The 23418-nt window shown below is 48.8% G+C and overlaps 2 protein-coding genes across 2 annotated transcripts in view; one reads left to right on the top strand and one right to left on the bottom strand.

Annotated features, from left to right (window-relative positions):
* The window catches only part of LOC119965058 (dedicator of cytokinesis protein 2-like), a 759716-nt gene that overhangs the window by 396917 nt on the left and 339381 nt on the right, over positions 1-23418 (bottom strand). The window contains exon 27 of the mRNA XM_038795299.1: positions 10464-10559. Within this exon, the coding sequence (XP_038651227.1) occupies positions 10464-10559 (96 nt within the window). The remainder of the gene's footprint in view (positions 1-10463; positions 10560-23418) is intronic.
* LOC119965059 (INSYN2B protein-like) overlaps positions 1-23418 on the top strand; it is a 175775-nt gene that overhangs the window by 101818 nt on the left and 50539 nt on the right. The gene's annotated exons all lie outside the window — the stretch shown is intronic.

Below are 23418 nucleotides of genomic sequence, written 5' to 3'. Positions count from 1 at the left end.
ATGAAGGGTCAGTTATATATGGGTGCCTTTTCAAAATTGCACCCAGGTATGATGGCGGGAATCAAGCCAATCATCCCATCCCGCTAGGTGATACATTGGAAGCCCCCCGCTGTATAACTAACTGGGCTGGTGTCACACGATATGTTGGAACTCACCCCGCTGTATCACACGGTACAATGCAAATTCCCATCCTCTGCAGCGGGAGCACTCAGCATTCCTGTCCTTTCCCTTACTCGGGACTTAGTCCCAGAAAGGAAAATTCCACCCAAGGTTGGTGAACCATCTATTCTTAACCATTCCATCATGTCCAGCTGGGGTGGGAGCTCAGAATTCATAGAATTGAAGTATTTGTTAAAATTAATATAAAATAATGCGGATTTACATAGGCAGTGGCATTGTTAAGACTAAATGTGTTCCTTCTCCAATAAATGCACCTTTACTTTTGTTGTACGTAATGTATATGGCTTGGAAGAGCAGTGTCATCAGATAAAAGCAAACTGGAAATCCTTTTTCCTCTTGTTTGAAATGGGAGATGATTCAGCATCCTGCTATCTACAGAAGATGATGGACAGGCAGCAAACAGTCCCTTTCAGATGGGATGTCTTCAAATGGTGCACCTTTGCTGACAGCTGAAGAGCCCAATCCTGGAGGGGCAGGTTCTGCCACAAAGTGTTGCACATGGACTTATCAGGTGGCATTGTGGATTATGCTCAATAATGTAACTCTGTGCATTTTTGCGTCATGCATTTAAAAATGAGGGGGAAAAAAGCGATTTTGCAAAGCATCTTCCACAAACCTGGGGCGGGTTTCTCCCCTGCCCGGCGGGGCGGGCCGTACCACCGCCAAGGAGTGACACGAACCACTCCGGCGTCGGGCCGCCTGGAAGGTGTGGAATCTACCGCACCTTCAGGAGATAAACCGGCGCTAGCGGGGTTGGCGCCCGCCAGCCGGCGCGAAATGGGCTTGGCGCCAGGCCAACCGGCGCGAGTTGGCACATGCGCGGGAGCGCCAGCGTGTGCTGCCATCATCCCAGCACGTGCGCAGGGAGGTTCTTCTCCACGTCGGCCATGGCGGAGGTTGACGGCAGCCGGCGCAGAAGGAAAGAGTGCCCCCACGGCACAGGCCCGCCCATAGATCAGTGGGCCCCGATCGTGGGCCAGGCCCACGTAGCCCCCCCCCCCCCCCCCCCCCCCCCAGAGCCACATCCCCCCGCACACCCCCAAGGACACCGCAGGCCGCCTGTAGAGCCAGGTCCTGCTGGTACGGACCTGGTTTGATTTACGCCGGCGGGACCGGCCGAAAGCGGGCGGCCGCGCGGCCCATCGCGGGGTGGAGAATCGCTGGGGAGGGGGGGGGGGGGGCGCTGCCAGCATCCGCCGACCATGCGGCGTGATTCCTGCCCCCGTCAAAACCCTGGCGCCGGAGCGGCGGGGCGGGATTCACGCCGCCCCCCCGGCGAATCTCCGACGCGGCGGGGAGTCGGAGAATCCCGCCCCTGTTCTCTGAAATCAAAGGATGAATTTCAAGTGGGGATATGTTAGCTCTGACAACTCACCCTCCCCCCCCCCCAACCCCCCCCCCCCCCCACACCCCGCCCCCACCCTCAACAAATGGTCCGTCAACACTGTGTTGATCAGGAACCATGCTGCCCACAGCGATATTATGCTGGTGCAGCCTTAATTGTTTCAGAGTGGGATTTCCATCTCCATCTAAGGGGAAGTCCTGCCCCAGTGAGTTGCTGAACAATCTGATTGGCTGGAGGCTTAAAGGGAGTGCAGTGCAATCATCGGGTGGGTGCTTCAGATGGGCACAAGGAACCCCCAAAATGAGGTGCCACGTCTTCCTTCCCGACAGCAGCCACGGCAGTGCAAGTTGCCAGGCTAACTGCCTTGCTTCTGCGTTTACTTACTGCATGTCTGATGCACCATCGATTGCACGCGAGGCGAGTGATTTACCAATGTCAGGCTTTAATTAACTAGAACACAGCCTGGCGATCGTCTACAGTGGAAAGGAACGATCGTCAGGCTTCTGAGCATTTATACCTCGTTGATAGAGGCGTGGTTAACTCAGCCTCTCGGCCAATCGGTCGAGAGGCACATGACCGACCAGGGCCAATGGTAAGCCGACGTTCTGGCCCAATGGCAGACGAGTATGCAGATCATATCATCACATTCACCCCTTACGGAGAAGGAAGGCGGGGGGGGGGGGGGGGGGGGGGGGTGTGAACGAGACCCGGGGGGGGGGGAGAACTGATGATATGAGTAGCCGTCGGGAGAATAATTTTCTCTCCGTACCCTTGTCGAATTTGGGGGCTTGCCACTGGCCCAGACATAACAATATTTACAAAAGGAAGTCCATGGGACCGTAGAACTCTAGATGGATTCGATTAGTCGTTTGGTGGTCCTTGACGTCCTGGCCGAGCGCCGTAGTGGAGGAGGTGTCGTCGGATCGGCTGATGGTCCTGCTGATGTCCTGGAGTCCGGGAGCGATAGACCTCGAGTAGTCTCCGTCACCTGAGCTGGCCGCGGAGACGCCATGGATGAGGGATGGGGAAGCTGAGTGGGGTGCTGGGGTGTAAAAGGGGAGGGGGGGTCTGTGGTGGGGGGGGGCTGCACGCCGGCGGGTGCCAGGTCCCGGAGGGAGACCGTGTCCTGCCGACCGTCGGGGTACTCCACATACGCATACTGCGGGTTAGCGTGGAGTAACTGGACATGCTCCACCAACGGGTCGGACTTGTGCACCCGCACATGCTTCCGGAGCAAGATGGGTCCGGGGGTGACCAGCCACGTCGGGAGAGGGGATCCGGAGGACGACTTCCTGGGGAAAACAAGAAGATGCTCATGAGGCGTCTGATTAGTTGCAGTACAGAGGAGTGAGCGGATAGAGTGCAGTGCATCGGGGAGCACCTCTTGCCATCGGGAAATAGGGAGATTTCTAGACCGGAGGGCTAGTAGTATGGTCTTCCAGATGGTACCATTCTCCCGCTCGACCTGTCCGTTATCCCGGGGGTTATAGCTGGTCGTCCTGCTAGAGGCGATGCCCCTGTCGAGCAGGAATTGACGCAGCTCGTCGCTCATAAATGAGGACCCCCGATCGCTGTGAATGTACGCGGGGTAGCCGAACAGTGAGAAGATGGAGAGTAGGGCCTTAATGACGGTCGATGTGGTCATGTCGGGACAGGGAATGGCGAAGGGGAAGCGGGAGTGTTCGTCGATAACCGCCAGGAAGTAAATGTTGCGGTTGTTAGAGGGAAGGGGCCCCTTGAAGTCAATGCTAAGACGTTCGAAGGGGCGGGATGCTTTGATCAGGTGTGCGCGCTCGGGGCGGTAGAAGTGCGGTTTGCACTCGGCGCAGATGTGGCAGTCACGGGTTACTGACCTGACTTCCTCGATGGAGTAGGGCAGGTTGCGGGCCTTAATGAAGTGGTGTAGGCGGGTCACCCCTGGATGGCAGAGGTCTGCGTGGAGGGAGCGGAGGCGGTCTATCTGCGCGCTGGCGCAGGTACCGCGGGACAGGGCATCAGGAGGCTCATTGAGCTTCCCAGGACGATACAAGATATCATAGTTGTACGTGGACAACTCGATCCGCCACCGTAAAATCTTGTCATTTTTGATCTTGCCCCTTTGTGCATTATCAAACATGAAGGCTACTGACCGTTGGTCTGTGAGGAGGGTAAACCTCCTGCCGGCCAAATAGTGCCTCCAATGTCGCACGGCTTCGACTATGGCCTGGGCTTCCTTTTCCACAGATGGGTGGCGGAGTTCGGAAGCCTGGAGAGTTCTGGAGAAGAAGGCCACGGGTCTGCCCGCTTGGTTCAGGGTGGCCGCCAGAGCTACTTCTGAAGCGTCGCTCTCGACCTGGAAGGGGAGGGCCTCGTCGATGGCACGCATCGTGGCCTTTGCGATGTCCGCTTTGATGCGGCTAAAGGCCTGGCAGGCCTCCGTCGACGGCGGGAAGGTCGTGGTTTGCATGAGGGGACGGGCCTTGTCCGCGTAGTTGGGAACCCATTGGGCGTAGTATGCGAAAAACCCTAGGCAGCGTCTGAGGGATTTGGGGGTATTGGGGAGAGGGAGTTCCATCAGGGGGCGCATGCGTTCGGGGTCGGGGCCTATCACTCCGTTACGCACTACGTAGCCGAGGATGGCTAGGCGGTCGGTGCTAAACACGCATTTATCCTTATTGTACGTGAGGTTAAGGAGTTTTGCGGTTTGGAGGAATTTCTGGAGGTTGGCGTCATGGTCCTGCTGGTCGTGGCCGCAGATGGTGACATTATCAAGGTACGGGAAGGTAGCCTGTAATCCGTACTTGTCGACCATTCGGTCCATCTCCCGTTGGAAGACCGAGACCCCATTCGTGACACCGAATGGAACCCTAAGGAAGTGGTAGAGGCGCCCGTCAGCCTCGAACGCGGTGTACAGTCGGTCACTCACGTGGATGGGGAGCTGGTGGTAAGCGGACTTAAGGTCCACAGTGGAGAAGACCTTGTATGTCGCGATCTTGTTTACCATGGTAGAGATACGGGGGAGAGGATACGCGTCCAGTTGCGTAAACCGATTGATGGTTTGGCTATAATCGATGACCATCCGGTTTTTCTCCCCCGTCCGGACCACCAGCACTTGGGCTCGCCAGGGACTGTTGCTGGCCTCGATGACCCCTTCCGTCAGCAACCTCTGGACCTCGGACCTGATGAAGGATCGGTCCTGGGCGCTGTACCGTCTGCTCCGTGTGGCGACGGGTTTGCAATCGGGGGTGAGGTTAGCAAACAGGGAGGGAGGGTCCACTTTGAGGGACGCAAGGCTGCAGACAGTGAAGGGGGGTATAGGGCCGCCGAATTGAAAAGTCAAGCTCTGCAGGTTGCACTGGAAGTCCAGTCCTAGGAGTGCCGGTGCGCAAAGGTCAGGGAGGACAAGGAATTTATAATTTTTAAAAACCTTCCCTTGGACCGTGAGGTCCGCGATGCAGCACCCGGTGATGTGGACGGAGTGCGAACCTGAGGCTAAACCGATTTTGCGTGTTACGGGATGGACAGGGAGCGCGCAGCGTCTTACCGTGTCAGGGTGAACGAAGCTTTCCGTGCTCCCGGAGTCCAGCAGGCAGTCCGTCTTGTGGCCGTTGAGGTGGATCAGCGTAGTCGTTTTGGCGAGCGTGCGTGGATGAGACTGGTCGAGTTGAACGGCCACGAGCCGTGGAGAAAATCCGTTGTCGCTGTCCGATTCCATGCTGGAGGGACCTTGCGTGGCAGATGTGGAAGCCGGTGGCCAGGATCCCCAGGTGAGGTCTGTTCCCCAAGATGGCGGCGCCCAGGACCCGCACGTGGGGTCGGTACCCCAAGATGGCGGCGCCCAGGAAGCCCTCGTGGCCGCTGGAGGCGGAGCTAGCGTTGCCGGCGCTGTGAGCGGAGAGGCGCGCAGGCCGGCTCCAAGAGGTGAGTGACCGGCATCAGCTGTGGGGATGCGGAAGCCGGCTCCAGGACGCCGGCTAGGTGCATCAGCTGCGGGGATGCACAAGCCGGCTCCAGGACGCCGGCTAGGTGCATCAGCTGTGGGGATGCGGAAGCCGGCTCCAGGACGGCGGCTAGGTGCATCAGCTGTGGGGATGCGGAAGCCGGCTCCAGGACGGCGGCTAGGTGCATCAGCTGTGGGGATGCGGAAGCCGGCTCCAGGACGCCGGCTAGGTGCATCAGCTGTGGGGATGCGGAAGCCGGCTCCAGGACGCCGGCTAGGTGCATCAGCTGTGGGGATGCGGAAGCCGGCTCCAGGACGGCGGCTAGGTGCATCAGCTGTGGGGATGCGGAAGCCGGCTCCAGGACGGCGGCTAGGTGCATCAGCTGTGGGGATGCGGAAGCCGGCTCCAGGACGGCGGCTAGGTGCATCAGCTGTGGGGATGCGGAAGCCGGCTCCAGGACGCCGGCTAGGTGCATCAGCTGCGGGGATGCACAAGCCGGCTCCAGGACGCCGGCTAGGTGCATCAGCTGCGGGGATGCGGAAGCCGGCTCCAGGACGCCGGCTAGGTGCATCAGCTGTGGGCGGAGGTAAGGCGCGCGGGCCGGGTGCGGGGGGCCGGGGGCGGGGGGGAGCCGAGTCGCGCTGCGGGCAGGCAGGGACCGGGGGGCCCGGAGAGGCGAGCCGGTCGGGCGCCGGGGCCCGGGGGTGGGGGGAGCCGGGGTCCGGGAGCGGGGGAAGCAGGGCCGCTGCGGGCAGGCAGGGACCAGGGGGGACCGGAGAGGCGAGCCGGTCGGGCGCCGGGGCCCGGGGGCGGGGGGGAGAAACGTGCGCGGCGGGCAGGCAGAGGCCTGGAGGTGCCGGGGAGGTGCGCATGTCGGGCGGCGGGGCGCGAGTCGGGAGCGGCTGGAGGGGCCCTGGGGGAGAGAGGGAGGCACACAGGCCGTTTGCAGAGGCCTGGGGGAGGGGGGGAGAGTGCTGTGCAGCTTCCAGAAACGCTGCAGCCAGCGATTTGGCCTGGCAGACCGTGGAGTAGTGGCCCTTCTTCCCGCAGCTCTTACAGAGGGCGGAGCGGGCTGGGCAGCGCGAGCGAGGGTGCTTAGCGTACCCACAAAAGTAGCAGCGGGGCCCCGCGGATTTATCGGGGCGCCCCGCGGCACAAGCCTGAGGGAGGCTGGGAGCGGTGGGTAGCTGGTGGGAAGCGTGCCAGGAGGCGGCCTGGCCAGGGTCATAGGTGCGAGCGCTTAGATCTGCGACCTCCAGGGAGGCGGAGAGAGTCAGTGTCTCCGTTAAACTGAGTTTGTCTCTTTCCAGCATCCGCTGGCGGATCATGGGGGACAGCATCCCAGCCACGTAAGCGTCTCTGACGAGTAGCTCCATGTGCTCTGTAGCGGACACCGCTTCACAGGCGCAACCTCTCCCCAGGGCACAGAGGGCCCGGGCGTATTGGTCTAGAGACTCACCGGGGACCTGCTTTCTGGTGGCCAGCAGATGTCGAGCGAATACCCTGTTGATCGGTTTGAGGAATTGTCCTTTTAGCTTCCGTATAGCGTCGTCATAATCTGTTTCGTCTTCGATTATTGAGTAAGCGGCAATACCCACGCTGGAGTGGAGGACGTGCAGCTTCTGTGCCCCGGTGGGGGGGGTGGTTGTAGATGCCAGGAACCCTTCGAGGCAAGTCAGCCAGAGTTTGAAAAGTTCTGTAGAGTTCGGAGTTTGCGGGCTGATGCGGAGGCATTCGGGCTTGATGCGGAACTCCATCTTCAAAGTTGTAGTTAATTAAATTGATGCACCATCGATTGCACGCGAGGCGAGTGATTTACCAATGTCAGGCTTTAATTAACTAGAACACAGCCTGGCGATCGTCTACAGTGGAAAGGAACGATCGTCAGGCTTCTGAGCATTTATACCTCGTTGATAGAGGCGTGGTTAACTCAGCCTCTCGGCCAATCGGTCGAGAGGCACATGACCGACCAGGGCCAATGGTAAGCCGACGTTCTGGCCCAATGGCAGACGAGTATGCAGATCATATCATCACAATCTCTTATTGCAGCAGACATGGAATGAGGCCCTGAAATTGCTATGGATTGGTTGTATTGGGGCTTCAATCGGTCCAAGAGTGAGTTGGCTGCCTGATGCCTTACCTGCCCACCTAATAAGGGAGACAGGACTGGGGTGGATGTTTATTTTTCGAGGCTCCTCCATCCCGTCTTCAAATACATTGCATGGAGAGGGCAAAATGCAACCCTAATTCAGTGTGAATTCTTGAGATGTGGGCGTCACTGGGATTTGCCTTTGAAAAGATGGTGGAAGGCCTTTATTGAATCACTGCAGTCACACGTGGTGAAGGTGCTCCAGTTCCTTCAATATGAATGATACACATTTTATTCACTCATTCGTATCCATCCACACATCCAGAAAATGCACACACCTTCAGGCTGTTTACATATGCTTGCTAAGGAGAAATCCAGCAGTCTTGCTGAAAGTATTTAAACGTTCCCATGTGAGCCTTGATGCAACTGAGCTATAAGTCAGATTCCTTCTATAATTGCCACAACGTTTTGTTTCAACACGAACCTCAGAAAGCAAATTAATTCTGACATGTCTCAACAATGTCTAACTTTGCGATTCACCTGGCGAGGGCCACACTTAGGGGAAGCTTACTGCTGCAGAGTCTTCGACAATGGTTAAAATGGCTTCAGCTTTATTCGAGGAGAAAGGAGATTGATCCAACGTTTCAGAGCAGTTTGGTTTATCAATGTAACACCACTCTACCCCAGGATGCACTGTGGATGCACATTTTCTTTTCGAATTGCCTCTACATTTTCCTGTCAACATCAAGCAATTTGCAAATCCTGTCTGAAAGATCTATGAAATGAACATAAATCAATCAGAGCATGCATTTTAAAAGATGTCAACGATTAATGATAGATGGTGACTGGAATGGCAGGGAGGAAATTCAACTCACGGCTGCCTGTTTATCCAACTTAAAATCAAAATTATCCCTCCAAACTTTACATCAAGTTCTGTCTTGCTCGATGAGCACAGGAAATGATGGACATTGTATTAAATCAGGTGACTCTTACCATCCAGGGTGCTGTGGAGCAACATAAATGTACTGGAACAAAGATGCACAGAGTGTGCATTGTGTAGACATGTACCATACCACGAGTGGCCTGACCAGCAGTCCTTGAAGGGACAGCTGGAGTTCCTTCAGGTAAAAGGAAATGAGCAAACAGTTGCATTGCTTTTTGTTTTCATCGACCCAGAGGAGGGAAGAGTTCCCCCCCCTCCCTGGCCTACGAAAAAGATCCTGACATGCCGCCAGCCACATTTGAGTTCCTCCATAGGATAACTCAGAACCATTATATCAACCGACTCCGCATCGAGGAGCCAGTCAATCTACCGGCCCTTCAAGAGTCGCAGAAATTAGCATCTCCAACAAACCATCATAATTTTCTTGTCCTTCATTGTTTCAAAGGGATGTGGGTATCACTGGGAAAGCCTGAACTTGTTGCCCATTCCAAATTGGCCTTGAACTGAGTGCCTTGCTCAGCCATTTCAGTGGACAGTTATGAGTCAACCACATTGAGGTGGGCCTGGAGTCACATATAGGCCAGACCAGGTAAGGACAGGTTTCCTTTCCAAATGGATTTTACTGAACCAGATTGGGTTTTACGACGATCGACGATAGCTGCCATGGTCACCATTACTGAGACTAGCTTTCAATTACAGATTTATTAGTTGAATTCAAATTCCACTAGCTATCCATGGTGAGATTTGAAGCCATGTACCTAAATAATTCACCTGGGCCTCTGGATTACGAGTCCAGGGACAGTACCAGTATGACACTATCATCTCCCCGCAACGGTTACCCAGTCTAATTCCTCCCCGGTGCATTAACTGGAGCATGTCAGATCAAGATGTTCCCAAACAGCATCAGACAGTGCAATACATCAGGCGTGTTGGACCTGTTCAACCCTGCTGTGCTCTCACTTCAGGCCTGAGCCTGGAGTGTAGGTTGTTTGGTCCTGAGGTCAATGTGGAAGCTGAAAACGCCACCATTTTGCTGAGCAGAGGACAGTCTCTGTCGAACACAACTCCACCTTAACAACTACATCACAACCATACTCCAGACCTGTACCTACCCCCTGAGCCACAACCAATCATCATCAGGTCATGTTTGTGTGCAGAGAAACATAGATATAAATAAATATGCTGCCTTCAAGGCCCCAAAAGAACATGGACAGTACATGAAAGCTGAAGTACTGGTGAGTCACACACGCAGCCCAGCAGCAAATTCCTGCATCACCTTGACAAGTTCTGTGATTTTCAATGAGGAAGATTTTCTTGTTTTTACAAACTCCAAGCTGTCTCTCTGGAAACAAAACCAGAAAAACCAGAAGTTGTAGCACCCTCCCCCAGACTGAGGCTTAAGATAGAGAAAATACTAAGGAATATTTTTATGCTTGCTGTTTCTATGGAAACAGGTCCCATCTGCAACCAGAATGCTACGATTTTTGTTGATTTAGCAGTTTGTTGAGAGGTTGACCCTGGGATCATCTGGGGGGGCAGTGGGGGGGGGGGGGGGGGGGGGGGGGGGTTCAATATCATAGGGCTTGAAAGAGAAGGGAGAAATACTGAGCTAAAATTCCATGAATCTCACACTGTAACTGTACCACATGCATTCGCTAAATAACCAGTCAAAAAGACATTTAATATAGATATTGTACCATTGGAAATTACTCATTGCTCCCAAATCAATTGGCGCTGATAGCCTCTGGCCAACTGTGGAATATGTGGACTCTCCATATGCCTGAGTACAGTACAAAGGAAAGAGATATTTGTAGCTCAAGGGCCCCTCAGTTGAGCATCACTCTCCCATGTGCTTCACTGACAACTTTGAAGCCCTTTGAACAGATGACCATCTCAGGTACCGAATGTAAGAGAGTTCACCACGTGTTTGCACAAATTAAACAGATCCCAGGTGGAAGGTAGTTTCCTCTCGACACAATTACTTACAACCAGGCTGTGTTCTCTCCCCATAGTAATAACCGTCCGGTTTACAATTCGGAACAACTTCGCTATGATCTGCTGAAGATGTTTGTGAGTTGCACCCTAGGGAGAAGAAAGGAACAATGTTGAGGCAGAGTTTGTGTCAGGTTGAGGCAATACATTCAACAGGTCGCAAAGTTTTCATTTTCTGGATAAAGTTCTAAATACTGTTATATAGAAGCAGTTACATTTACGAGCAATAGCGGTAAAATTCAAGAACTGTAAACACCTTTTTGTCTGCCGCTGCTTCTCCACAGAAACATTAGCATCTCCTATTAGATCTAGTTTCTTCCTCCTCTCCTCTGAGGGGAAAGAGCCATAACCCCCTGCACCTGGCTTTGGTTCAGAGGTAGTATTCCCACATTGGAGATGGGAAGGGCCAGATTTTCGCAACTGAGGTGGGTAGTTTGCGTTAGGAAATGTTCCAACTAAATGAGTAAAGTAAAGTCGCCATAGTCCCATAGGTTGCTTTCCCCTTTGAGCAGGAGAGCTGATTAGTGGTGATTTGGCCTGAGGATCACTGCACTTCAGGCAAGTGGTAAGGTTGAGAAGATGGGGACTTCATGAATATCCTCAGCCCGACTCACGAACCAGCTGTCCAGCCAACTGAGCTAAACCATCCCCCAAGCTCATTTTAACCTCTTCCCGCCAACAATGGGTATCAGGAGCTCTCCACCCCTTCCCAACAAGAAGCTCTCCTCCGCACCCCCAGCCATGAAGGTATTGGGTGCTCGCTGTCCCCACCCCAAACAAACAAGTATTAGGGACTCTCTTTTCCTGCCCACTATCTTGGTAGATCTGCAGGCTCTACCCCCTTTGACTGTTAAGTCCCCCTCCCCCTCTTTATTGGCAAGTCCTCCTCCACCCAACCCCCCCCCCGCTTCAAAGGCATCAGCTTTTATCACTGCAAACCCGACCACACATAATGGGAACCCCCACCAATGGGGCTGCCCAGAGAGTCCTCCCCTGCCACTGCCCCCTGCACAGGTGGACATTGCCAGGTTGGCACTGCCAAGCTGTGCCAGAGGGCAGTGCCAACCATTGCCAGGCATGTCCCTCTCCTCCCTCGAGGCTATATTTACCTTGGCACCCCTGGTGGGATCTATTCGATTGAATCCAGTTCTTTTGAAGGTGTTGCAAACCTTGTGATGTCACTTCAGTGACGTTTGAATATTTAGCCGGGGGGAGGGGGGGTGGCGGGGGGGTGGGGGGGGGGGGGGGGATCATGTGGCAGGGAAGCCCATTAATATATTCAAATTTAATAAAATGTAGTGAAATTATGCCCCCGCGCACTGTGGACGAGAACCTTGTTATGTCACCGGTGAGGAGCAGGGAAAATCAGGAAACAAGATCTCGCTGGCGAGAGTCACATTTCTCAACCTTCACGAGGTTTTGCGCCCACATCGCCTTTTACACTCTTGACGAATGCAGGCACAAAATCGTCCCCTTCGACTGGAGTTTGCTCCATATCTGTACTCTGTACTCCATAGCTGTGAGTCAAGACTGCAAAGCATACTTCAAGGTGTTTGAAGCAAGATTCGTCATTGGCACAAATGTAATTGTGAAATTGTGAATAAAGTTGATCCACTTAACTTTCAAATTAAGTTTCCTTGCCTTAATAGACTTCCAGTCACTTGATATCCAGGAGGTCGGGTCGGACTTGGGAGATGGGGGATGAGTGGGGTGGTTATTTTGTGGTAGGGAAGCCCGAAAATTAGCAAACCTTTCAGGCCCTTCCCTCTGGCGGTATCGTCCCGTCCCTCTGATCATGACCCCCGTGTTAGAGGGTGCAGGGCATGGACAATACCCATAGACATTGGCGGGACCAGAAGGTCCCGTTGCTAGCCAGTGACAAACTATTTTGTTACCTGTGTGGTAGGTAACATGTGCTACTCAATCCTTGATTAATGATGAGGTCTTTTGAATCTGGATGAAAAAGACTCAAACTCATCCAGCAGTAACAAAAGGTTTATTGAGTAACTATAACAATAATTGCAGGAGTCCTTTACTTTAACTTTGATACCAGTGATAAGGTTAACAAGATCTAACTACATAACTCCACTAGCCATCTGAACTAATCTGATACTGCCCTGGTCACAGTGCACCCAAGAGAGAGAGAGATACCATGTGGTTACTTTTTATACTCCTCTTGGTCCGGCCCTCTAGTGATCATGTGGTGCTGCTGATGTATGCACATACACATACAGAGATCACTACATCCACTTTTTTTCTTGTGTTACATATTTTCTGTATGTGGTAAAGAAAAGTGAACAATCTTAATGGATGGTAGTTTGCAACTACATTATATAAAATCAATGAGTTAATCAGTCAAATTTTAGTACATTTCATCTCTTAGGTTTTTCTTCTTGTTTGCCTGAAACAGGTAGACAAATGATGTTATGGACAAGTTATGATGATATTGATGATTATACAAAGCCAATTAATATTTATGAGTCCAATCTTAATGAAAAACTTTGTGAGTCCAAACTTTATGAATTTGTTCGATTGAGTTGCTTTCCTCTTCTGTTGTCGAAGTGGTGATGTTGATGTCGTCATTTCTTCGTGAGCCTCATCAGTGTTCTTGCGTTTTGAGTGACCAACAAGTCATCATGAGGTGTTCGAATGGTCGAATCACTTTGTTGTCTGATTTAGACTTTCTTTTTTTTCTCTCTATGCTTGTGGTAGCGATTCTGTGTTACGCCGTTGTCTGACCTCGACTTTTTCCTGTGTTTGCGGTATTGTTCTGGTGTGCCATGTGCCTTGAAAGCTGGTGTGCTTGCTTGTTCTGGAGCAGATGTGAATTTGTGAGATTTTTTGTCATGCCATGGCATGTTTGTAGTCTTGTCATTGTTTTGCAGTGTGCTGTGGCATTGTCCTTCATGTGCAGAGTTGTACCATGTTGTACAGGTCATTGTTTCATTGTTGTTTTTGTCGTTTCTGTCTTTGTTGTTTTCATTGTCGTTCTTGTTGTTGTCGTTCTTGTTGTTTTTTTCGTGCATGTTGTTTCTGTTATGCTTCTTGTTGTCTTTGTTCTTGTTGAACTCAATGAGTGTTCCGTGTGGATGATTTGTGTCATTGTCACAGTTATTGGTGTCAGTGTCCATTGTGGTATCTTACATTGAGCATTTCTTCTTGAGAATTGTGAGAATGATCTGCTGTTGCATTGAAGTTGGTGACATCAGTCATTTGTGGTGGATTTGATTCCTCTCCTTTGCTTCCTTGGTACTCCTCCTCTAGAGTCATTTCTGGTTCACTTGAATCATCATTGATTTTTTTTGTGCTCCTCTTCTGGAGTTATTTCTGGTTCATTTGAATCACCTGTGGTTTCTTGGTGCTCCTCTTTTGGAGTCGCAATCGTCACAATTTCATTCTCTTGTGAGTCTTGGTGTTCCTCTTCTGGAGTAAAAATCTTCACAACTTCATTTTGTTGTGGGTCGTGGTGCTCCTCTTCTGGAGTCAAAATCTTCAAGATTTCTATTGACGTGGTCTCTCTGGACTCATGAGTAGCCCTCCTCTGATTGTTGAGTGCTTCTGTGCAGACGAACTAAGATCTGGCAGTCTCGCTGTGATCCTGCACATCCTGTATGGGAATTGTGATTTCTTCATCACTTGTCTCACATACAGTGGGTAGACATTCAGCGTCTTCTTGTTGGTTAAATGAGCTGGGTAGACTTTCATAGTCTTCTTCTGGTGGCTCAAATAAGCTGGGTAGACTGTCATAGTCTTCTTCTGGTAGCTCAAATAAGCTTGATAGACCTTCATGGTTTTGTTCATGCATGGACTTCGCTATGGAGTTTCGAGTTGCTTCCATTTTGGAATCTATCAATGAGCTCTCTGTGGAGGCTTGTACCGCTCTCTCTGTGGAGTCTATCATCACTCTCTGTGTGGAGTCATGCAGTGGTCTCACTGTGGAGTCTTTCATCGCTCTCGGTGTGGAGTCGTGCAGTGGCCTCGCTGTGGAGTCTTTCATCGCTCTCTGTGTGGGGTCGTCTTCTTCTTGGATATTTGACAGGTTGCTGTCATCCAATGTATCGACAATCTGCCATGGATCATGGCATTGGATTTATCTACCATGAGAAGAGTCGTATTGAGCTGTGCAACCGTGTTGCTGATGCTGTGATCAGCAGATCCGAATAACTCAGCCATGTCTAAGTAGTATTGTGTGTATTGTTCGATAAACAAATCATCTCGTTTTGTTTCGAAGTTGTCATTGTGCTCTTCACTTTGGTTGGTGTAGACTGTTTGTGCCAGGGTGTTGTGAAAGTTATTTTCAACTGCTGATGTAAGTTCAGGCATTGTTCTGTCTTTTGAGGTAAGAAAATTGGGTTTTTCAGCTTTAAATTTCTTTTTCTCAATTTTCGTGCATTTTCTTTTTAAGTGGGCGTGGTTTGGGTCCTCTTACGTCATGCTGCTCGTGACGTCATGCGCAGGGTTCGATTGCGCATGCGCAATCTGAGTTTCCTTGACTGTGCACTCTTTTTGCAACTGCACATGCGTGGCTTCTTGCGCATGTGCAGAACACTGTTTCGCCGGTTTGTGTCTTTTAGGGTAGTGCGTATGTGAATACTGACCGGAATGCTCTCGCTCAAGATGGCTCCCAATCAAAAAGTGCTGTTGCATTGAGTGAGATTCCGCCTCTGCCTCGTGGTGAGTATTTACGCCATTTTTATGGATTTTGTTTTCTAGATAATGATTCTGTCTTTGTAAAGACTCAAAGTATTGATTTTGTATTTGTTCATAAGCAAGGCATTTTTGTATAGCAAATTCTAATGCTAAATACTTTTATTGTGAAAGTTCTTCCCTCAAATTTTTTTCAGATAGTCCATAAATTAATTGATCCAATATCATAGCATCTCTGAAATCAGTATAATTACATCCTTTTATTAGTACCTGGAGGTCTGTAATAAAATTAGTGATGGGCTCACCGTTTCTCTGGCATCTATGCCAAAAGATAAATCTTTCTAGCATCTTACCAGACTGACTTTTACAATGTTCTTCGAATTTTGTGATAATCACTTTAAATTTAGTTTCGTCTTCACCTTCCTAGAAATTAAAGGAGTTTTGGATTTCTATAGCTTCACGTCCTGCTCTTCTGAGTAGTATTGCTATTTTCCTTTCTTCAGAGACTGTATTTAAATTATTAGCTGCCATATATACTTGAAACCTTTGTATGAAAATTGCCAGTTATTACTTAAGTTACCATCAGTGTTCAGCTTCATTGATACTTGAACGTGGTCCATCGAATTGTTTAGTTGTCGAGGATCCATCTGCTGCAAAGTCTTCCACAGTCGAATATCCGGTCTGAATTTTCTTCTCTTTTTTGTCTAACCTAATTTAACTAGTTCTGTTAAAGCCAACACGCCTGGTACCATGTTTTGTTACCTGTGTGGTAGGTAACATATGCTACTCAATCCTTGGTTAATGATGAGTTCTTCTGAATCTCGATGAAAAAGGCTCAAACTTGTCCAGTAGTAACAAAAGGTTTATTGAGTAACTATATCAATAATTGCATGAGTTCTTTACTTTAACTTTGATACTAGTGATAAGGTTAACAAGATCTAACTATATCATCTATACGTAACTCCACTAGCAATCTGAACTAATCTGATACTGCCCTGGTCACAGTGCACCCAAGAGAGAGAGAGATACACCATGTGTTTGCCTTTTATACCCCTCTTGGTCTGGCCCTCTAGTGATCATGTGGTGCTACTGATTACACATTAATCCCTTATGTACATGCACATACAGAGATCACTGAAGACGAACCACCTCCACCACCAGGAAATACACCCAAAGTCTCTATTTCCCAACTGGGGCAAGGCAGATTCAAAGATGACAAGGCCTGTGACACTAGGCCACAACCAGGGAATGGAGAGGAAACCCAGCCAGCCAGGGCAAGAATTAAATCTGAGGCTGGTCGTGGTTAAATGAACAACCCGACTCTGCGCAGAATGTTGCTCACTCACCCAGCCTCACTTCTTGTTTTAACGGAGGTAGGTAGGAGGGGGTTCGGGATGGGGTTTGCGGTTAACGAAAATATTTTTACTCCTCCCCTGACCCAAACCCATTGGTTTTTGGGGTTGGGAATTCCCACAATATTGTAAAATGATTCAGAGATTCAACTGCCTTTACAAAGGGGGGGGGCAGTAAAGTCTGCTGTCACTGTAAGCTGGAATAGCAGCCTCTGTTCGACAATTGGCTTGAAGGTTAGCAGCAGGATTGACTCCTCATAGCTGTCCACGTTCCCATCTGGAGGTTTGGGCAATGGCCGATTTCCCATCCCCAACCCCCACACCATCGGAGTTGGAGAGGCCGCTGACAATCAATCTCCCTGAAGGATAGCTGCCTTGCTGAGATACAGAGGAAAAGGCCTGTAGGCCTGTACCTCAACAAAAGTCAGTGTCCATTAACAGCAAAGCAGCTAACTGAAAATGGACTCCATTTCACTGAGATAGACGTCAAGGTGCTCACTGACTCCTGCTGGAAGCTGTGCGTTGGTGGGGGTGAGAGAAGAATGTGGGATCAAACACAATGCTCAAACCCCTCAGCAACCTAGCCAATGCTCACTGAGGCAGTGACAGCAAGGCAGCACCTACACAAGTGCACCTCAGGTGGAATCAGGTTTTCCAGTGGGAGAAATGGGGAGAACATGCAGGAGAGGAAATTCAAACAAATTACCAGTTCCTTTTTGCTGCGCTACCTTTTTCAATCAGTAGACTGCAGGATATAAATTTAACATTATACAGACAACAGGAGCTAATTTGGAGCTCACATCTTTTAGCTGTTTGCATTCAATGTCGGTAATTATAAAAATAATGGCACATTAATCAGATTGAAATGCATCCTCTGTGCACCATGGTTTAATCCCTGATATGTTGGCATTAAAGTCATTCATGCTTCACCTAACTTACCTCATCACTTCCTAAACACTGATGTTTTGAAACAGGTGCCTGTGTGAAGCTGTACACAGAGGTTGATTCTCTCCGACATTTTCAGACCCGCTCGCTGTGGGCTGCAAACAGTGTCTGAGGCAGAACTGCATAATCGTCCTCTGATGAGGCTCACTGGACTGGCAGAGGAACCATGAGGGGTCATTTTAACCCTAATCTAACACTCGGGGGGACTGGGTGGGTTTGGATCCATTTCCTGTCTTACACTCCATCATTCCCCAATCCTATGTCAATGGAAGAAGAATGACACTTGGTGTAAAACATTCAATCTAAACCCATCCATTTCTCACCCAGTGAGTTAAGTTAAAAACTAGCCTCTGTGAAACTTTTTTTGTTGCCAATGGATTTAATTCCTGAAGTCTGCACATTAAGTTCCAGGTTAGGGCTTCAGAGAGCGATAATTTATCATAGCCAGATGTTCACCAATGTCTGCTCTTAGTTACGCTTTACCTTGCATGGTTTGGTTTTCAACTGTATACATGGCAAGGTGTTGAAGTGAGTGAGCTGCTCCTACGAAGTGAGGGACAGCGAGCATCAAGGACCTGAACGAACAGGACAGCAACTGCATCCCACATTCGCCATTCAAGATTACGAAATTAACAACGCAAGGATTGACAGGAGAGGGTAAGTTCGAGTGGATGATATCCCATTTGGAGTATTGTGAGCAGTTTTGGGCCCCGTATCTAAGGAAGGATGTGCTGGCCTTGGAAAGAGTCCAGAGGAGGTTCACAAAATGATCCCTGGAATAAAGAACTTGCCGTATGAGGAACGTTTGACGACTCTGGGTCTGTACTCGTTAGAGTTTAGAAGGATGAGGGGGAATCTTATTGAAACTTACAAGATACTGCGTGGCCTGGATAGAGTGGACGTGGAGAGGATGTTTCCATTTATAGGAAAAATTAGAACCAGAGGACACCATCTCAGACTAAAGGGACGTTCCTTTAAAACAGAGATGAGGAGGAATTTCTTCAGCCAGAGGGTGGTGAATCTGTGGAACTCTTTGCCACAGAAGGCTGTGGAGGCTAATTCACTGAGTGACTTTAAGACAGATATAGATGGGTTCTTGATTAATAAGAGGATCAGGGATTATACGGAGAAGGCAGGAGAATGATGATGAGAAAATATCAGCCATGATTGAATGGCGGAGCAGACCCGATGAGCCAAGTGGCCTAACTCTGCTCCTATGTCTTATGGTTTTATGGTCTTAATATCAAATCAGTTCAGGTACAGAAAGAGCAATAAAGAAAGGAAAATAAAGACAAGATTAAGAACGAGATAGTGAGAAGGAAAAGAGACAGAAAGGAAAAGTGAAAAGAACTTCAACATTTTACATTTTTTAAATCCCTAACAATTAGTAGCTGAAGGAATGAGACTCCACATTTAATTGTTAATCATCAGTGCCATAAAGGTTGATTGGTAGTAAGTAAGATGTATCACACCTTTATAAAATATTTATACATGAAAGGACAAGGCTAAACCTTCTGTGGTGAGTTTAGCTCGCATCAACTGTGCATACAAACCATGTTCTCAGATTCATATGTTAATTATGAGGCCTTTCTTATCTTGAGTAATCAGTCTGACTCAAGTAGTTACTTCAAACAGGCTTATTTACACTATATATGAAATGAAAATGAAAATCGCTTATTGTCAAGTAGGCTTCAAATGAAATTACTGTGAAAAGCCCCTAGTCGCCACACTCCGGCGCCTATTCGGGGAGGCTGGTACGGGAATTGAACCATGCTGCTGGCCTGCCTTGGTCTGCTTTCAAAGCCAGCGATTTAGCCCTGTGCTAAACAGCCCCTATATGATGAGATATTCGGTAGGCATATCTCTCTTGAGTACAGACTGTTCTACTTCCGTCCTACAGAATCTCCAGCCCATGACAACTAATGTCACTCCTGTATCATGGTCTACATCACTAACTCATTGCCATAATTTTTCTATTAACCCATTATTTAACATTCACACCATTCTATAGCAAGGCAGATAACGAGATGTCACTTCATGAAGCAAATGCCAGAGTGTCACTACTGAAATGGATATTCACGTGTCACCATAAATTTGCCGCCTTGCCTGAAGTTCCTGTAGCATCTTGATATAAATAGAGAGCCTCAGCCTTAGCCTCACTTCATTTTTAAATTGTCATAGGATGTAAGCACCATTGGCAATGTCAACATCTGTTGCTCATCCCTAGTTGCCCTAGAGAAGGTGATGTTGAGCCACTTTTTGGAACTGCTGCAGTCCATGCGAGTACACCCATAGTTCTGTTAAAAACGGAGTTTCAGGATTTTGACCCAGTGATAGTAAAGGAACGCAGATAGTTCCAAGTCAGCATGATGTGTGGCTTGGAGGGGGACATCCTGATGGTATTGTTCCCATGAATCTGCTGCCCTTATTCTTCCAGGTGGTAGAGGTCATGGATTGGGAAGGTGCTGTTGAAGAACATCCCTTGGTGAATTGCTGCAGTGCATCTTCGAGATGGTACACTGCTGCCACTATGCATCGGTGGTGGAGGGAGTGAATGTTTAAGGCTGTTTTGTCCTGGATGGTGTAGAGCTTCTCGAACATTGTTGGAGCTGTGTTTATACAGGTATGTGGTGAGTCTTTCATCGCACTCCTGACTTGTGCAGAATTGGCGCCTCAGACCCACTCTTGCAGCAAAGTATTTATTTAGCTAGTGCGGTTCAATTTCTTGTCAATGGTAACCCCTAGGCAGTTGATAATGGGGGTCTCAATGATGGATACATCATTAACTGTCAAGGCGAGATGTTTAGATACATTTTTGTTGGAGATGGTCATTGGCTGACACTTGTTATGTCGAAAGAAAATTGTGGCCCAAAAGTGAAATCTTTCCCAGACATATCCTGAATCATCAATGCCAGGTCTTAAATCCCAGGTCAGCCTCAAGCTTCTTCCCCTTTCTGAACCAGTGCAATTGCCAGTTTTGCCTTTAACAATACCAGTTCAACTGACTGAGGGAAAATACATCATTAATGTCGATTGACGATGTTTGAGCAGCATCTCACCTCAGATTTTCCCCTGCTGGGAATCCTCTAAATGCATCATGGATTAAGCTCTTTGATTTCAGTAGGCCTGTCTCACACAATTGCTAAGCAGCAACATTTCATAGAATGTGCAGCTCAGAAGGAAGCCATTCGGCCCAACTGGTTCATGATGGTGTTTGAAATACACTCAAACCTCCTTCCGTTCCTCTTCACCTAACCTTAGCAGCACAACCTTCTGTACCTTTCTCCCTCATGTATTTGCCCAGTTTCCCCTTGAAGGCACTATTCACTTCATGTACTCTGTGTGCCAGCAGGCTTACAGTCTAACTACTCTTTAGGGAAAGGCCTTTCTCTTTCATTTACTATTGGAATTATTAGTGACTGCCCACATAATTATAGTCATTCCCTCAATAAGTGGAAACATCTTCTCAACACCTATCAAATCCTTATATAGAATCATAGAATTTACAGTGCAGAAGGAAGCCATTCGGCCCATCGAGTCTGCACCGGCCCTTACAGAGAGCACCCTATTCAAGCCGACGGATCTACCCTATGCCAGTAGCCCAGCAATCCCTACTTAACCTTTTTGAACACTAAGGGCAATTTAGCATGGCCTATCCACCTAACCCACACATCTTTGGACTGTGGGAGGAAACCGGAGCACCCGGAGGAAACCCACGCAGAGACGGGAAGAATGTGCAGACAGTGACCCAGTCGGGAATAGAACCGGGTGTCTTGTTATGCTCTTGTCTACGTGTACTTACATTAACACCTTGTGTATCTACAGTGATGCATATCACCACACCTGGCACCCTGGAGCTGTGAAGCACTTGTGCTAACCACTATGCTACCGTGCTGTCCATATATATACATACAATATTAAAGACTAATAAAAACATAGGCCATAATTCTCCGACCAATGGGGGATTCGCTCTTCTTTCAGGCAGCGCACCCCCACCTATGGGTTTCCTGGCATCATGGGGTGGCTTCAATGGGAAATTCCATTGACAAGCGGCAGGAAGAGAGAAACAGAAATCAGATTCACTTTTGTATTCCAGTGTTAGAACTGAATGTTCCCTGTTATTGTGTCTGTAAAGGAGAGTGAACAACTGGTATTCTCTGATATAAAGAGCAGTTCTTCATCGATACAAACAAGCTAGTGCTCTTCTAGAACTAACTGGATCAGCAAATCTTGAGCTAACAGTCGCATGAGCAGCACAATTTGGATGTTAGACCAATTGAAGCAAATGTACTGCTGTTCAGTATCACTAGCATTTTATGATGATGCCTGTAATACTCAACACATTCTCCCATAGTTATGTTTCACTTTGCACTCCCAGCCGGATATACACTGATTGATTCCTTCCTTTTACACTTAGGCAGCTTCAGTGATCCCACATTCCCTGGAGAGACTCTCTCACCCAGAGCTCAGGTTGGAAAACTAGTTACCGTGTTGAAACCTCATTGGGAACAATTAATTTATCCTGTAATCCCTTCCATGGAGGATTTATAAGAAAGAAGGTGAGGACTTGCATTTATAGAGCATCTTTCACAACCACAGGACATCTCAAAGGGCTTTATAGCCAATGAAAAGCTTTTGAATTGTCGTCACTTTTGAATTATAGGAAAAGTGACACCTAATTTGTACACAGCAGGATCCCACAAACAGCAAAGAGGTGATGAGATAATCTGTTTTTGGGTCATAATTGAAGGCTGAATGTTGGCCAAGGCACCAAAGGGAACTGCTTCACTTGCTTATGGAAAGGAGCTGCAGGATCTTTTAATCCACCAAAGAGAGGAAACGGAGCCTCATTTTACCATCTCCACCAAATAACAATGCAGCACTCCTATAGTACTGTAGTGGAGTGTCAAACTGGTTTATTTGCTCAAATCTCAGGAATGGGACCTACTGACTCAGTGGCGAGGACACTTATCTGGAGGAATTATTTTTGTTGCTATTTGCGAGTCTGGTGCTTGGAGCAAATTGTCAAAAGTGGTTAGTGCCAAGGTTGACTTTCCCTTCAATCGGTAGTGCCTATGTGGGTGCACCAATTCTCACTACCATCTACTTTACACCTCTGCTGCTGGTGAATTCAACCCATTGCTCTCTCCATATTGATTCCGAGACACAATAAACCAAGAGACTTTCTCTTTTCTAACAGAGGAGCACAACAATTATAGCAAACCCACCACTTCTCTTCCTGAGCTCAGCTAACTAAGAATTGAATCTAGAGAAAAATCATGCATAGAACATAGAACATACAGTGCAGAAGGAGGCCATTTAGCCCATCAAGTCTGCACCGATCCACTTAAGCCCTCACTTTCACCCTATCCCCGTAACCCAATAACCCCTGCAAACCTTTTTTGGTCACAAAGGGCAATTTATCATGGCCAGTCCACCTAACCTGCATGTCTTTGGACTGTGGGAGGAAACCGAGCACCCGGAGGAAACCTACGCAGACACGGGGAGAACGTGCAGACTCCGCACAGACAGTGACCCAGCGGGGAATCGAACCTGGGACCCTGGCGCTGTAAAGTCACAGTGCTATCCACTTGTGCATACCCACTTGATAAACTCACTCCACCATCATATGCACACAGCCAGTTAGAGCAATGCCTCTGTACCCATTGGAATTCGTTGCAGATTTATTTCACAAATGGAGTTTACTTAAATAAATATGATTGACAGAAGCTGACTCAAATCTGGTATGCTTTAACTTTTCACTGCCTTTTAATGTGTCACTTCATCCTTACAATATCTCCATGAGGTTTATTCGCAAAAGAGAAGATTAAAGCATGATTACTTAGAATGTGAAGGACTCAGATATAAAACTTTGGTGTACTTTTTTCCAATCAGCCTAGATGCAAAAATATACCTGTATTTTTCAACCTGATTTTCAGAACCATTGGACGGGATTTAACTAAATAGGAACAAGGGCCAAAGTGAACTATTTAGCCACGTGCTTC

Source organism: Scyliorhinus canicula, chromosome 4, assembly GCF_902713615.1.
Source record: "Scyliorhinus canicula chromosome 4, sScyCan1.1, whole genome shotgun sequence".
Classification (NCBI taxonomy): Eukaryota; Metazoa; Chordata; class Chondrichthyes; order Carcharhiniformes; family Scyliorhinidae; genus Scyliorhinus; species Scyliorhinus canicula.
This window is presented reverse-complemented; position numbering and strand designations above follow the sequence as displayed.